General features: G+C 32.4%; 1 protein-coding gene across 8 annotated transcripts in view; it reads left to right on the forward strand.

Annotated features, from left to right (window-relative positions):
* LOC148620232 (protocadherin gamma-A3-like) overlaps positions 1-9,680 on the forward strand; it is a 48,930-nt gene extending 39,250 nt beyond the window's left edge. For 2 of the 8 annotated variants that reach the window (XM_088580939.1, XM_088580940.1), the window contains exons 3-9: positions 4,832-4,915; positions 6,181-6,341; positions 7,407-7,457; positions 8,125-8,214; positions 8,775-8,861; positions 9,187-9,315; positions 9,575-9,680. In XM_088580939.1, coding sequence (XP_088437065.1) covers positions 4,832-4,915; positions 6,181-6,341; positions 7,407-7,457; positions 8,125-8,214; positions 8,775-8,861; positions 9,187-9,315; positions 9,575-9,643 — 671 coding nt within the window. In that variant the 3' untranslated portion in view covers positions 9,644-9,680. The other 6 variants (XM_088580941.1, XM_088580942.1, XM_088580943.1 and 3 more) reach the window with 6 other exon arrangements.
* The last annotated feature ends 7,929 nt before the right edge of the window (positions 9,681-17,609 follow it).

Below are 17,609 nucleotides of genomic sequence, written 5' to 3' on the forward strand. Positions count from 1 at the left end.
ATTACATGTACATATGTTCATCGCCGATGCATGCAATTAGCATTACAGAGAAAGGCCGGTAGCTAAGTACATTGTGCGTAAGTATGTAAAAACATATTATGTATCATGTACATTTGTTAATATGATAAAGCTAAATATGATAATACGTAAAGATAAAGATTAACACCTGCGTGTATCACCAATCAAAATTAAATTAATCGAGCCTGTAGACCTAATACGCGACGTATAGCACAATATTGAACGCGTCCATTTTAGTACTACAATACACGGACACAATCTCATATATATTAAAATTACTATGCACTATTTCAATCTGAAGATCGTGACGTTCCGATAACTAATGCAAGGCGTTCTATAGATAACCCTGACCAGTATTTCACATAAAGGCCTTAGATCAAGCATTGAAGAAAGGTATTGTCACTTTTTTCATTTGGGATTTACATTTGTAAGTGATTTATGAACCAAAAGATTAGTAGGTTAAGATGATAAAGAACATATCCCACATAGCCTACCCCTCTTCAACAGAGCTCAATCGTTTCATTTTTCAAGCTACATGTTCATTATTATTGGATAAAGTTTATCATCAAGGTGTATGCGGAAGTGTATATTTCTCCGTCGTCGTCGTGAAAGTGTTTGGATATAGTGGCGCAAATCGGTAACATTTTTTAATGCTATGGGCAATGCGAAATCATTAAACAATTATTAGGCGAGTTTTTTAATGCGCTTACCTAATACACGGCTATATTATATATCTTTGGAAAGATCTGTAATCGTACTTTCATGATTGCTTGGTTTTAAAAATGAAAGTGGTCACAATTTTTTTTAAAGTGCAAAAACAGCAAAAAAATGATAACTTCAAAATCTGAAATAACATTTATATAAAAACGCCGTTTAAAAAGAACGTTTAATTTTTAAAATCACATCACAATTGTTTTTTAATCAATTTAAATCTTAGATTTATTAATTTTTTAATTTAACTTCTATAAGTTCTTCAGAATTTAAGAAAAAAAGGCATAATTTTGTTTAAAAAAAAAAAATTGGGGGGTTTCTATATTAAACTACCGGCATTCTTTGTCTTATAAACAAAAAACAACTTTTGTAATCGTCACAAGAACATATCTATCCATTTTTGTAAACCTAAGATCATGGTTGGTTCGCTCCTGTATTGTTCGAAATGCTGTTTTTTTTTAAACGCAAAAAAACGCGCGAAAAGGTATTAAATCTATACTTTTAAGTATTGCAATCGAAGAATTTAATCATTATATCTAACGAAAAGTTGTGGATCTTTGATGTTTTGGTCCGTTCAAGTATCTGTTCATACGTCCGTACCTGTGTCCGTGGGTCGGTCCGTCTGTTCATGCGTCCGTCATAATGTCTTTTGGCCTAATTAACGCCTCTGATTTGTACGATTTTACTTCAAACTTTAGTGAATGTTTAGTAGCAATAATATCGTAGACGATTTTTACATACATCGGTCAATAGGTAATATTTTATTTGGGTACATACATGTACAGGATTAAATGTTTGTAAATGTGTAAATGTTTGCGCGTTGGGTATTGTGAGGGTGCTTGCTAAAATTCTTTAAAATGTTCCCCTTTTAGTTAAACAAATACACAACTACGAATATCTTAATCGGAAGCTAAACCAACGCTAGAAAAAAGGTCGGAGTCACTGGCAACTTCAGTAAGCAAAATGAAGCATGTTGTGCAAGACGCCAGGGGTCCATTGGGGGCCTGGGGGTGTATTGTATTAGAGGCAGAAAAGTAAGGCAACAATAAAATTTGTGCGTGCAAATGAAGGCCTTAAAATGCATATCACGTTTTCACTCTTCACCCGGATATTAATTAGTAAAACTTTTAATGCTTCAAGAACTTAAAGGCTGATTATTAATGCCCATACTTATGATTTCTTCATTTTTTACCCGAGGTTACTTGTATTGCTTCTTGATGATTTTATTTTTGATTGATTACCCAATATGAGAGAACGGCTTATAAACTGTCAAATGTTGTATGCGGCATGCCGAAACACTGTAGGTATTTCAAGACATTCTTGTTACCTGATACAACCTCAAAAAGAGCAGACCCAGTTGGCTATATGTCTAACATAGGAGTATGAAACTTCGTACGGCGCAGTTGGACTGTTTTCCTGGAAGCATATGGTAAACAAGAGTGACTGCATGTAAATCTGTTTCTACAAACAAATATCAAAGGCTCCCATTTCCCCATTTTTTCCTAATGATGAATTAAAACACGGCAGAGTATGAAAACCGCAGAATGTGTAACTGACAACAGACACTCAAGTATGCACAGAAAATGGTCAACATGTCTATTTACATATATCAGCACACCACTGATATTGTTCTTATGCTTGTTGAACATAATACATACAGTAAAAGAAGAATTTCCTGCATGTCAATCGTGGTAATTTACATGGTAGCTCAACAATTGTCCGTGGTAAATTTCTAAAGAAGTATCCAATAATGAGAGGTTTCGGCATGGAAAGGATACATTCCAATAGCTTAGAAAAAACGTAGTCGTTTTGTGCAGTATCACCTCTATGCTTTAATTGCACAAATCGATGAAACCTTTTTTTTTTTTTTTGTCTATTGGCTGGGTTTTTATTTGACAACTAGTGATTCTCTGATTGCTTTGCAAAGTATTTGATTTTTATTGCGGCTTACCTCCTCACAAACATGAAATGCGGTACTAACAATTTTGTAAAAAGAATTGTGGACTTTGTATACGTTTTTGAGGCGGGGTATGCATTCAACGGCACTGAAACTCGATCATGAAACGCAAATATTATGTCTTTTTTAAGGAATATTCCAATTTACACAATGAATGAAACCAGGCCGGGATAAACACGAAAAAACTATTCGGAAGACTGCTCCACTGTTATTTATTTCAAAGGCTTGTAAAAATATTAAGTCGCATCATTGATTTTCATTAAATGAATAAATCGCTTAAAAGTATTCGAAATAAGCTTTAAAAGACCTATGAAAGTTCTAATAGGTTATTTTGATAAGAAATCTAAAGTAATATAATATTGTTAAGCTGTTATGGGGGTCGACAATATTGTCGTTACATTTGATTACTTATAGTTTAATATTGTTTTATTACGATTTTCTCCTTTTTATGACCATGTTTTATCTTTCTATTAAGAAAAGAAATAATTCAGCACCAAAAGTTTCAAAATATATTGGATTGAATCTTAATCCATAATCACAGGTTTTTCGACATATCTTTGATCTCGCGAGATTTTTAAGAAACGTGACCATGGGAAACGTTTAGGTCCAATCAATGACATTAAAAACCTTAACGGGAGGCTTTTTTCCAAAACGGCGCTCGCCTATATAGTCGGTTCGAGTTATATAAATCTTCGAAAAACAAAAATTAACGTCATTTTCTTCAGTTCATATATACATGTATAAACAATGATAAGGCTTGTCTTCATGACATTTCTTAACATTAGGTTTTAAACCGTACTTACGGATATCTCAGTATGTACATATAGCTCTAGATAAGTAAAGATTTTATGTTGATCCCTGATTATTTTATTAAGCCTCGGGACGTGCTCAATTGTATCAGTTGGGGTAGTGAAAAGTGTAAGTATTTGTAAGAATCAGGCAAAATGGGAAAAAAATCAGAAACATGCATGTCAAAATCCCACCAATATGACAATGTAATATCACTCAATGATACTTTCTCTATTTGAAAAGATCAATATTTGATCTCTAGCTGCATCACTGGCTTTGCTCATAAATTTTTGAATGAAATCTTAGAAAAATGAGGTTTTTGACAGAGTTATCTGCCCTTAAAATGTTCATTTTCAGAATATTTCTATGAAATTGTAACTCAAGTGTGCAGCATGATAAGGAAAATCTTGTCTGTTTTCCTTGATTCTGATGTTGCAAATAGTCAAATTACACCATTAAAATGACGTTTTCTTTAAATCATTTTCGCATCTTGCCTGATTCTTACAGGGACTGACACTTTAAAAATAAAAACTGGATTGGTGTCATTAATTGAGGTTTGTTCTGAGAAATCGATAATTGAAGTATTTGGTCTTTATTACATGTAGATCATTTAAATATAAAAATCGACTTTCTATCTCGGTCTTTACATGTAAAAATCGACTTTCTATCTCGGTCTTTACATGTAAAGTCGACTTTCTATCTCGATCTTTACATGTAAAATCGACTTTAGACTTAAAAGTATATATTCCCTTAAAAACAACATCGAGACCTTGTAACAAATCTAATTGCGACCTTGCGACATGAAGGTGATAACGAGCGGAGAATCAAAATATAGGTTATGTATTTACGTCGGTCCAGATACGAATCGACCAATACAAATTCAGTTCTACGCCATCATTTTTTTTTATATTTTGTTAAATGTTTGTCTTTGTTTTACTTTTCAAAGAGTCGATTAGATTTTATCTGGATAGTGACAAATTCCGCGAACTGTCATACTGATTCTTTATTTTGTTTTAGGAATGGTACTTGATGCAAAAACTTTAGTTCTGCTAGCAGCTCTGGGTATATGTCGTATTTGGTCATTGTTACACGTTTATATAGTTTTATGAATAGTAAGAAACGAACTGAAGGCACAACTTTTTTAATGGGATTATTAAAAGAGAATCGTGTAAAATGTAGACGTCTGTCGAAGATAAAGCTGTTTTAAGAAATTATCCTTTCGCGAAGTTTTACTCTATTTGAAAAAAAACATAAGCTACAACATGTAAGTTTTTTTTTTAAATTTATTTACATGCTCGAATTATCTTACATGCAACTACGTGTTTTTTTTTTTTTTTTTACTTACACACGTGTTAGCTACAGTGACAGCTGCAGTAGTGACACCTCCAATAATTCACACAAATCATCCGTATCTGAACATCAGAGAAAATTCTCGAATTGGTAAGGACATGCATGTATCTTAACCTCTGTTCAATGTCTTTAAAGTATCACTTTCATAACACTTTTAAGCGAGAAACATAAATGTGAAAATATCGTCAACCAATATCAAGAAAGGTATCTTGGTCGTGACCGAGAGTATTCAGGATCGTGAACCACTACATATTTTTGTTACATGTACACTGGTGTTCCATGTGATTTATTTCAGAAATCCAGACACAATGTACATTTTTGTAGCTTTTTAAATCAGTAGGAGCGTTTTATCATAATTTCAATATTGTTTCTCTTTTTGTAAGCAAATTAGGTACTCATACCCCATCTGTAGTAATACAATTCCAAAGATATGATTTCTTTTCATCTTCTGGTAACATTCTTTAAATTTGTTAAAAATTCCTTCTAATCACTAAATAGTACATGTATCTAGAATGTACGAAAGATCGGTACATGTAATGCCATGATTTCTTTCTCATTTCCAGATTGATGCAAGACATTTCTTAGTTCCTAGTTTGAGCTGAATAATGTCAACTTGGAAGTGAGAAATGACAACTTGGAACTAAAAAATGTCTAGAATCAATGAGGAAATGTGAAAGAAAAAATGGCACTACTGGACTTTTGTAAGAATGCCATCCTAAAATGTGATGGAGAACGGAACGTAAATGAATACAGTGGTATAAGCTGTAAACCAGGTTAGTGTTTCCACGAGAAAATAAGTAAATGAGCACAAAGGACTACAATTATAACTGGAAGCCCTTACCATGTGCTCCGATAGGGTATGTGTTCTCTGTATTTTTTTCTAGAAACATAATTGATTTGTTGGTTGTAGTTTAACGTCCCATCGAAAATGATAATTCAGGCATTTCAGGTCGGGACGGTTGTTCAATCAACCATACCCTTTTGTACTAGAGAGACGCACGGAATTTAATTTGCTAGCATACAGAGCAAACAGCTCTAAGAAATGCGTTTTATTCCACTCAGGCACATTGGTTTGACTACAAGCCAACCAGTCGTCACTCTCTTTAATACACTGTTTGTATAGTTAAGAACCATGACTCCCAAAGTATAAAAGTCTTTGGTAAACCCGAACGATAATGAAAGCAAACTCGAGGCGAGCACGCAACAATGATAATACAGAGGCGCTTCTTGAATAAAACACAACAAAACAAACAACCTTTAAGAACACTTACCAAAATAAAATAAAAAAAATGTTCACCATCATTCTTGTTCACGAAGTTAATATCTTTAAATGATGATCTTATTTAATTTTTTAGGTACTGAGATATGTGTGATAGATGCTTCCAGTCAAACTCATGTAAATGTTGTCGTTCTGCCATATGACAATGCTACGTCAAGTCGAGTGGACTTGATTCCGGTCAGTGTTGGAGTCAATTCTACATACAGAGTGGTTACAAAAGTGGACGCCGATAGAGAGGTGCATGATGACTTAATATTTAATATCCTTCTTAATCATGAGAATGTTTCTTTTAGAGCGAGCGCCATTCGACGACAACATACACGTCCAAATTAGCCCGGGGCAGAACAGTGAGAACAAAAATTCATCGCCTGGCAGTGATATGTCGGGGAAGGAAAAAAAAACAATAAATGTCCCCAAAATTATTTTAAAACATCTTTTAAAAATTCTCGAACCTCTAGAAATATAACTTATATAGCAAAAGAGGATTTGAAGTACGTGCAATGTTTACATTATCATAATGTCACATTGCAATCAATGTCGTCCCTTTTTATTTTCGTCTCAAACTCAGTTCCGAAGAAAACAATATCAAAATACCAGAAGTTTAGGTGAATGAACAAAATGCATTTGCATATTTGCATTTGTATATGTATCTTACATATTTAATAATAATTCATATTTTGTTATGATAATTTTATTTCAAATAAGTTTGAATGGTCAACGTTCTCTGCTGACTAAATAGTTGCTCAAGTACAACTCTTTGCCATTTACATTGAAACCAATGAAAGGTAAAAACATGCTGTCCTTGATTTTATGCAATGTCTGCTCCATATTATAGCAGATTTGTAAATGATTTCACAATGTATAAAAAAACTGCATAAAATTTGCTTGCACGGTTTAATGATAATCTTACAAATTTGCAGCTTTGTAAGCTTTACAGATATACATCTTACATTTTTGTTTACAGAGATATACATCTTACATTTTTGTTGCTGTTGCGAAATGCCTATGTATATGCATGTAAATTGCACATGTGCATACTTGGCTTACTAGGGTCTCATTGCATGAAATTTTTGGCAGTTTCATTAATTTAAAAATCAAAGTTACTGCATCTTCACATCATGATTTTTTTTTTTTTTTTTGAAAAAGTTAACTTGGGATTTGCCAAATGTTCGAAATTTTCTTTAGAGACCGAAAACCTTTTCACCCAAGACGAACTCTTTTACGTACACTCTCCGTGTACCTTTATACTTGCAACGCAAGTGCGTCAATCATGCTATATCTCTGATATGACTTTTGTTTCAGAAAGAAAAAACATGGTATCTGACTTTCAAAGCACATGATAGTTTCAGTGATGTACGTTGTTTATCTATGAACTGGTAAAATTATATGCTCAAATATGCCAAAAGGGAGAAGTAAAAAAAAAAAACACGATCGTGGAAAAGTCTATTGATATTGTGACATCAGTTAATGGGTAATAACACTAATTACCAATATTAAGAATGATAGGCTACATACATTTTAATGTATAACCTGCCACACGAATTAGAAGTGGAGAGGTATTATATTCTATCCGTCTGTATGTCTGTTCGTCCCCCACCAATTCGACAATAGATAAATGATTTTGCAGCTTTGTTTATTACATGTACTACAAATATTAAACACCACCCAAAATGCATTTTGTTTTAGTTACGGCATATTGAACATTCAGCCACCTCCCTTTTTCACTATTACGTGTTGGGTTATCACTAACGAAACGTAATATATATTTTTTTCAAGGGATTGGAACAAAATACGAAATACGTACATGTACTCTTACAATCTACAGATTTAAAAGATACAGGTTACATTGATCGATAATAATCTAATTTGTGTTCCCCGATAAAATGTTTAGGTACGCATGTTACTCAACCTATTTTTTTATCAATTGACTATATGTACTACATACACACTTCTTTTAGTTTTCGGAAGCAATCATTTCAATATGTTGAACATTTTTGTCCACGTTCAATATTTACTTTAGACACTTTGGACAGTACCGCTACATATTGACGATGTAAATGATAACGCCCCATTTTTTGAACATCAACATTATCATGCAGTTGTTGGTTATGTAAGTAAAAGTAAAGTTTCAGATTAAAACATGTTTATTTTACTAAAAAAAAACCATAACTTTTGTTTTTGTCCAATGCACGGCAATGGCTAACACAAGTGCTAAACGATTATGTTGCCTATATATAGACATATAGCATGTACGTGTATAGGATAAGGTCGCCATTTAAAAGATTCTTCGTCGTCACCTTGGCCTGAATGATCCACACAAATTGTCATTCAACAATATGATAATCAAAATGGCCTCTACTTGTCAATGATTTTCTTTCTATTTCACCTGTCAGTACCTAAATCGGGTATTTGCGAGTGATTTGAAAGAAACATGAACTGCTAAGAATACCAAAGCACCAGAGTACCTGAATATACTCCAAATCTTGTCTTGGTTGGTCGTGGCGTGCTGTTTGCTCTTTGGTATTAGTTTTAGTTTAAATGTGCTGTGTTTGACTTCTTCTCCATTTGGTGTTCCCGGTTTCAAATTAAATTCAAGGATCTAAGGAATTCCCATTTTAGAGCACTTGTGATTCTCATTTCATATATTAATAAGTATATATATTTGTTTAGGACCTATTAGTTGGATCTAAAGTTCTCCATGTAAAAGCACAAGATGCAGACGAAGGACCCAATTCTGTTTTAACATATTCAATGGCAGTGAGTAACTAACATGTAAACACATTTTTCGATAGACTATAGACAAGTTTCGACTGTTTAAAAAATGGAAAAGTTTCGGTAGTTAAAACAAATTGTCTCATCTTAAAACTTCAAGGATATTCTGACTCACAATTCTGATCATGCCATATGAATATATTTTCTATATAAATATTCAAAAATGAAACATTTGCAAATGAGTTCTTTTAGAATTGATAGTAGGTAAAACAAGTATAACCATGATAATATAATATTTTTGTCAAATGTATGATTATACTAATTTCATAGTTCCAATAAAAGTTTTAGTAACATCTTTTCTTCATTTCAGCCGTACCACACGTTTTCCGGTGGATCCCATTACGATGCCTTCACCATCAACCCTTCGACAGGAGATATAATATTAAAGGAACATCTGAAGCATGGTCTTTTAACATATCATTATCAGGTCAATGCAACTGTAAGTACACGTATACGTTGTACAGCAGTGCACAATCAAATGAAAGAAACAAAGAAACACACACTTTAGTATATTGCTTGGACAATGTTTTTGGTGATGTTTTCTTACGCATGTACAAAAATGTGCATAACATATTGTTACTTGAATACACACAGATACAATATAAGTACACTTTCGTGAGGTGACTAATTTCTCTAAATAATAAGATGGTACAAAATTGATGTGTATCATACTACAAGTTTTCCTTTTAATATTTCAGGACTTTGGAAATCCACGTCTGACAGGCTCAACACTGGTCGACATTGGTATCTTAGACTTCATTGGATGACTTCGTCCACACAAATAAAATACTTTTTAAAAAAAAATTCATTATTTGATAGTCTATCTATCCATTTAACACATTTCTGACCTTTTAAGGTGTTTAAAGACACTGGTACAGTTATGTATAACATTTACCCTAAAGTTTAAAATTTTGCTTATAAGTTCATAAATTATTATAACCGAAAAACCCCAGTTTCTTTAGAGAAACACAAGAACCTAACATGGGTTATAATGAGCCATTATAACAAATTGTCAACTGAAGGATTCCAATATCCTGAATCTGACAATTGTTTGCCAATTAAAAAGAGAAGTTTAAAATAGTTACCTTGTGATTGTCATTGTATTTGCTATTAAAATGAAACAATTGCTAGCATTATGTCATGCTAGATTCATATGATAATTATATGCTACAATTTATATGTAGTGCGTGGTACGTGAACTGACATGAACATACCGATTACATCAGAAAGCGTTCAAAATTGAAATTATTAATGCAACTGTAACGGGATTATGGTAAATAAAAAAAATGCCCTGAAGTCCAAACGACTGTAATCAAGTACATCTAAGCAAGCCATAAATGTGTATGTTTCACCATAAATAGGCTTTTGAACAATATAACAAAGTAACAAAAGTAAATGAGAAACTCGGACTCCAATAAAAACTTGAAACATTGACCAGGTGCACCGATAGGGTACAAAATGTAAGGGAATTCTGCTCTTCTAGAAACACCCACCGAGTTGCTCATAAAACGTCAAGTCATGGGTAGACAAAATATATATGTACGTATTCTATAAAACTGGATACCTATTTTGGCTAATAATAAGTTTCATTGTCAAAATTGTATATTTCAGCACAATACAACATGAGATTAAAATGTCAACTGTGAATCATTGGTATTAAGTACAGTTTAGTTTTGACTTTTGTTCACCAAAGGAAAGCGTACCAGACAGCATATATCTGAATGATTTTGAAATATAATTAATTTACATACTGCTGTTATGTAGTGTTTACGGCGTGGTTATTGTCATTTATGTCAAGTAGATAAACCGTGGTTAAACAAGAGACAGCTGAATTAGTATGCCACACTTCTCTAGCAACTAGCTGTCGTATTAAAACAGAACATAGACAAAACAACTATTATATATGTTGTTTATAATAACTTCATGAATGGGTTCTCTAGACTTGGTCATTATTGAAACTGTTATTTATATATAACAGGACATTACTGGTACAACAATATGTTGCAAGATAGTTATGTGAGATTCAGAATAGTAATTATGGGAACCCTGTCATGAATCTAGCAAAAATCTAAAGAATGAAATCCAAGGATAAAGACAAGACAGGAAAAACAGACACACAGAGCAAAGATTATCAAATAACCAAGATAACACGTACAAAGTATATGGGCAACTCGGACTCAACTAAAAATAGAAGCATTGATCAGGTGCCCTGGTAGGATAAACTTATCTTTTTTCTAGAAACCCCCGCCGAGTTGCCAATAGAAAGTAAAGTCCAGTGTTGACGAAAGAGGAAAGGATAATACGAAACAATGAACAAATCGTTCTTCATGGTGCAGATGTATACACTTTAACGATCCACGAGTTCATGATGACAACTTTAAAACTTCTGTTGCTATGACTTTAATCTTGTAGCAACATGACATCGTTCAAGACGATGTCTAGCGCGGTAAAAAAGTCTACGTAGTTACAGCAAGCTTTGTCTTAACGTGTGAGTTGTGATATGAAAACTCCATACGCAGATGCATGGAAATTTGACAAAACGAGTTGAAGGGTCATAGCATGTGACTTATAACATCTTTAATTTGGTCAATAGTTTTTTTCCCATTGATCTCTGAGTTTAGGTCAAGATTTGAGGCCAATTTGAAAGTGTCTGTAGTTCTATAATTTCATGTTCTGTAGGCTAGAAAATTTAATTTAGAGAGCAATATTTAATCTGGTCATTTTATAAGTACTTTTTAGATTCTCAAGACATACCTTATTAGTAAAGACATTTCCTGCCTCAAAATCGTACTTGAAATCCATGAACATCTTGCAATTGATTTGTCTTTCTCTATAAACATCTAATGGAGTGACGTTTATCTAAAGCAACTTCCGAGCCATTCAAAGATGCAGAGAAAGTGTAAGGCGATTGTTACGCATCTAAAATAAAACTAAGGCTAAAATAAAGACATAGTTTTAGATAAGAACAAAATTGAGCTAAAATAATGTAAACACATATTATTTTTCCTGTTAAGATAAATATAATCAATTAGAGGCAAATATGAGAGAATAATCAAGGGAACCAAAGTTATAGCGGTAATCAAAAGAATGTAATCCAGGGACAAAGACCAGACATGGAAAACAGACATACACAACAAAGAACATTGAGTAATTAAAATCATACATACAAAGTAACAAAAGCAAATGAGCAACTTGGGCTCCACTAAAAACTTGGAGAATGGACCAGCTGCACCGGTAGGGTAAGCGTTCTAACGGTAAGATTCATCAACTTATAGAAAATTATTTTCCCACTGGTACAATTATACTGATGCAAAATTGTATTTCTTCCTTTTTCATATTGCATGAGATTTAATCCTATGATATATAATTCATCTTTTTTATCATATGAATCGAGAATAATTATAATCACATGCTTCAGTTTATATATGATTATCACTTGAATGTCATTTGAAACATGTGAAGAGAATATGACTCCAAGGCAAAATTATCATATTATAATCATTTGATAATATTACGACTCTCATATACATGTATAAATATATTTGTATTATTCTATGGATATCATATGTGGCGCGTGTGGCCGTGTACAAAAAGAGAAGTACAATACCATCTGACCAGCATCCTTAACAATGATATTTCTTTGAAGATCCAGAAATATACTTGTTATTTCTTTATATGCATTGGCATAGTATTAAGCTGCATTAAATTCTGGTGGGATATCGTTAAGGTCATTTAATGTAGTGTTAGTATGATCAATACTCATCTGCTGAACACCTGAGGTATTTGTTGCCTGAAAGCAGATAGGTAGTCTGATCAGCTGAACATTTCATACAACAACCTTGCAGTAGTTTTGTTTTCATGTATTGTCACCGGTTCCGTTGTCAAATTTAGGAAACAGTATTTGTTTTGTTTTCAATGGAGACAGAAATGTAAATGTAAATTTTGTCTTAGTGTGAGAGGAATAACACAAATACTTTATGAAAAATTCTGAAATCCCCGTCTTTCTAATGTTGAAAAAAACATATATATGTTCATGTACATGTATTACTTAAAGCATGTACTTATATGTAGTTATAAATAAAATTATCTTTAAATTGCTAAGTAGAAAATGTTGTTACCTTTAATAATACTCAAAAGTGAGTTATATACTGTGTTCTTTGATTTTGGAATAGTGTATTAATGGTTCATGACTGGTAGGAACATCTGATAATAACACATTTTGTTGACTAACGTTCAAATATTGGGCTAAGTACGATCAAAACTGCAAATACAATACAAAAGATAAAATTGCGCCAATACAGGATATGGCCGTTCCAAATGGATTTAGCCGTCCAATACGTCGTACTGGACTGGTAAAAATCCATATCGGCCTATCGTATTAGACTAATTAGTCAATAAAGTTATAATTGCGTAATGTTTTCCATATTGCCTGAGTTATTGGTCCTCGGCTAAAAATAATGGATTTCGACTACGCCTCAGTCCAATATGGCTAGCCCCGGACCAATAACTAAGCGAATATGGAAAACCGCACTCTAAAAGGTATCCCATTACCTTTACAATAACGTCTATTCCAATGCCTTACCATTCTATCAATATGATTTTCTTTCATCACATATTTACTGCCCGCTGATCACGAGGTAGTTTCGATGTGTCACATACATCAGAAATCCTGACCACCATCAGTCATTCCCAATTTTGAGTTTGAATAACATGATCTTGTTGAATGTCATACTAAAAAAGTGGTTTACCATATAATTGTCACACATTATGGCCATGAATTAACACATACTTTAAGAATGGCGTAAAAACTAAGGTTTCTAGTAAACTTACAATAAAGTTTTTACTTATTATAATAATTTCAGGCATAATAACTGGCTTTCTAAGGACTGTACTCTTTGCCTAAAAAGATAAGTGGTTGATTTTTTGTCAAAAGTCAAAAACACATTTATTAGTCTTACAAGAATGTAGAAGAGAAAGCGAATATGTAAATTTAAATGTTGTTAAAAGTTTCTAAACATAATTATTTTATTAAGGCAAATTGACTGATGCGTCAATAGGCAGTAGACCAGGAAACAGAAATAGTAAATTGTTTATTTGCCTTGTCATAATTGAGCTGTTTTGCTCCGTGAGCTAGATACTGACGTTAAATGTTAAAATTAATGAGAAAGTGAAAATGAATGTTACTTACCAGACGGGCTCAAAATCCATATATTTTCATAAAAAATGAGATTTTAATTTAGATACAAAAATATGTCCTTCATGAATATAAACTATTCTAAAACTTGAAATCTTACGATTTTACCGAAGACACTCCCTATTAGAGCCACGAAATTTTCGCTTTGAATTTTTCAAATAATAAAAAACTAATAATTTTGAGTACGGCATGTTCACAAGAAATTTGAAGATAATTTTTATTCTGAAAAAGTTATACGAACCCTATTCTGATTCACTGTTGTCAGACGTTGTAATTTCTCAAATAACAGATAACATTATTCTATCTCAGCAGTATCGGACTGGAAAAAGTTAGTCTCAAAGTTTTCTTCAAAAATGCCACCATATTGTCGTCTTCAACAACCACCTGTGATAAGATATTTTGCGAGGAAGGCGCTTTCTACTGACTGACACCTTAAAAGAATACCTGTTTAAGATTAACATAAGTTTGTTTTTCAAGAACAATATTAACACATCTACGGAAATAAATCAAAACAAAAACAATTTTGAAATGCAGTTTACCTTACATTAATTTGAGTGCATATGAAACTAAATTAATGCAAAAAATTTAAAAAAAAATCTTACGATTGATTGAAAAAATAACTTAAGTTGGCTTCATGCAAAATATACAGTACTTTTTTTAAGCGGTCGAGACATTAAGGAACTTACTCATCGATTGAATTTGTAGAAACTAGTTTTGTACATAGTACAATGTACCTGATACATACATACATACATACATACATATATATAATATCACAGATCAAGAAGTTTACAAAGTGGTTATCGCTATGACCCTACATAATATGTTCTCCTTATTTGTACATTTAAACTGCAACATCTATACACATATAACAGATAAAACAATTCAGGTGACACATATTTTGAAAATAATGTTAGATAACATTACATTTGAAAGTATTTAGTTAATGATAATTATATAATGAAATTGAGAGTCATATGATTACTTTTTACCACATTGTTTTCATTTTAATTGATTTGTGAAATATCAGGAAAAAGAACCAAACAAAAATGCTCAATTAACAAGCTTAGCAATATTTTCTGGCAATTACATGAGGCATAAAAAGCAGTTATACACAATATGCAAGCTTCATAACACTAAACTACTCGGATTATATAATGATTATGAAATGAATATAAACAATAATGTAAAAAAAAGACACTTGTTTTAGATTTCTAAATTAGAATATTGAAAAAACAAACATTTTGTATTATCTTAATCTAAATCTTTATTCGGCTTAGTGCATATGTAAATAATATCGCCGATGGAGTGACAAAGGCTGTTATAGGTTCTTTTGTCAGGAAAAAAAACTTCATTTGCCTTTAAATACGTTTGTTTCTTTTTTAGAAGTGTATAAGGTTTACGCTATGAACAAAATAGTTATTGTTCTTACACTCAAGGAAGACAGAATAGGTTGACACTTCAGTTTCATCTTTATCCTGAAAAAAGTATATATTCATTCTCAATTCTTTGAAAAGTACATATCTACCAACCTAAACACATTCATCGTGACATCCACCTCATTCTTCGTATAAGTTTTGCCTATGCAATGTCATTATTTGTTTAAATACCTCCTCTAATTTGGGTTTTCAAGAGCTTGATTTATCGCATTCTATTGACATATTTAAGAAAATGTGAATATTTGCTGTATAAAATTGTATGGTGAAAAACAAAAGGAAAAACCAAAACCAATTAGACAAACGGACACATATTTACACACTATGTTAAACACTTGCAGATATACTCACTGTGGTCCTGATTTGTTCGCAGTTAATTTGTTCATTCTCATCTATGTCAATAACAAAAACAGTAATAATACACGATGAGGTTGAAGTAGGATCTGAGAACTCTCTTGCAACCAGCTGAAATTTTAATTAATCAACACTAATAAAAAAAGCAAAAAACTCTCTTATGAGGCAGACTTTATAGCTGAGCTGATCCGAAAGAAATAATATCGTTTAGCTATATCCTTAAATCTCAGTTTCCGTTATGTTGATGACGTATTATCTTTAAACATTCCTAGTTTTGGGGATTCGATACAAAAAATCGCATCTACCACATGGAATTTGAGATAAAGGATACTACAGGCACTGGGAAGTCAGTCTCATATCTTTACTTAGAAATCGATGGTATGGATAAACTATTGAGCAAATTTTACGACAAACGTGATGACTTTTCATTTAGAATAGACAAGAGGAATATATACATGTACATGTAAATCCTGCTAGAGATTCATTTTTTTTACTTTCTTAAAACATATAACTGCCTTAAGGAAATTTATTTCAAGAAATAAAAGCTATAGCCGCCAGAAGTAAAAAAATCCATAATGAAGTAACGTTTTGTGCCCAATCGTCCATATTGGGCCTGTTCTCGGTTACTTCATTCCTGTTACTCTGTTAACTATGAAAGATATTATTCGTTGTTGCATGAACAACAAACAACACTATTGAAATGGTTGTCATTTTATATGTAATCTGTACACACCCATGGACATGTACGTGTATAGCATGTATAAAAACATCACAATGGTATATTGCTCGTTTGATCAATATCAGTGAATATATTGAAGATAAATATTCACTTCATCAATTATTCGTTTGGCCAGTCACAAAGTTCGGCTTTTTATAAGATTGTTGTTAAAGTGAAACAACTTACAGCAGCAGTGATGTTCTCATATCACCGGAAGTAAACGCGTTCTTAAAAGCGTAAAAATTACTTGCATTATACTATACATGTATTTAACCCACTGCATCAATAGTAGGTAATATAACATATGAAAAATATAGTGTCAAGCAAAACATGTTTCAACTGTACATGTTTTTTTTACATTACCTTTAAAGCTATAGGCATGTTATTAAAAATATTGTTAATACATGTACATGTTAATAAACTTTACATATACTATATATACATCAGAACATGAACAGGTGCGGATCTGGTGATTTAGGAACAGGGTGTCGGATCACAGAAAAAAAGGTTGGGTTCAAAGTATGAAATGCTTCTTTTTGCTTAAAATTTGTTAAAATACTACGCAAAATGTTCTGATAAAATTGGGGGATGTCCATCCACACAACACAACTGTATCGCCATTCCGTGTACATATGTGAATCAATATAGTTCTAAAACCTTACATGTTAAAAAAATAATATTTTTTATTTGTAAGACTTAAAATATGGAAAGAGAAACACCCTATGTACTGACTCCTTATTGGCATAATTGAATTGCTAAAAATGTATAAGTGGTCCTACATGTAATATTAATAAACAGTTGCTGTGGCTGTTGAAACTTCAACAGGTTTAGATTGAAATAAAAGGAAAGATAGACCAAAGATGTAGATGACTAAGTTAAAAAAATAAGTTGGTTCAATCACAGATACACGAAATAGTCTTTTTGAACGAAATTTGTGCAGGCAATGTATTTAAGTATTTTGAGGGCACTCAACAGTCACAATTTCATTGGGGTACCCCACCTTGACACTTGGGCAATTTATTTATTGAAAC

The sequence above is a fragment of the Perna viridis genome, chromosome 4 (genome assembly GCF_037379345.1).
Source record: "Perna viridis isolate PV_CMFRI_1.1 ecotype Kerala chromosome 4, ASM3737934v1, whole genome shotgun sequence".
In the NCBI taxonomy this organism is placed as follows: Eukaryota; Metazoa; Mollusca; class Bivalvia; order Mytilida; family Mytilidae; genus Perna; species Perna viridis.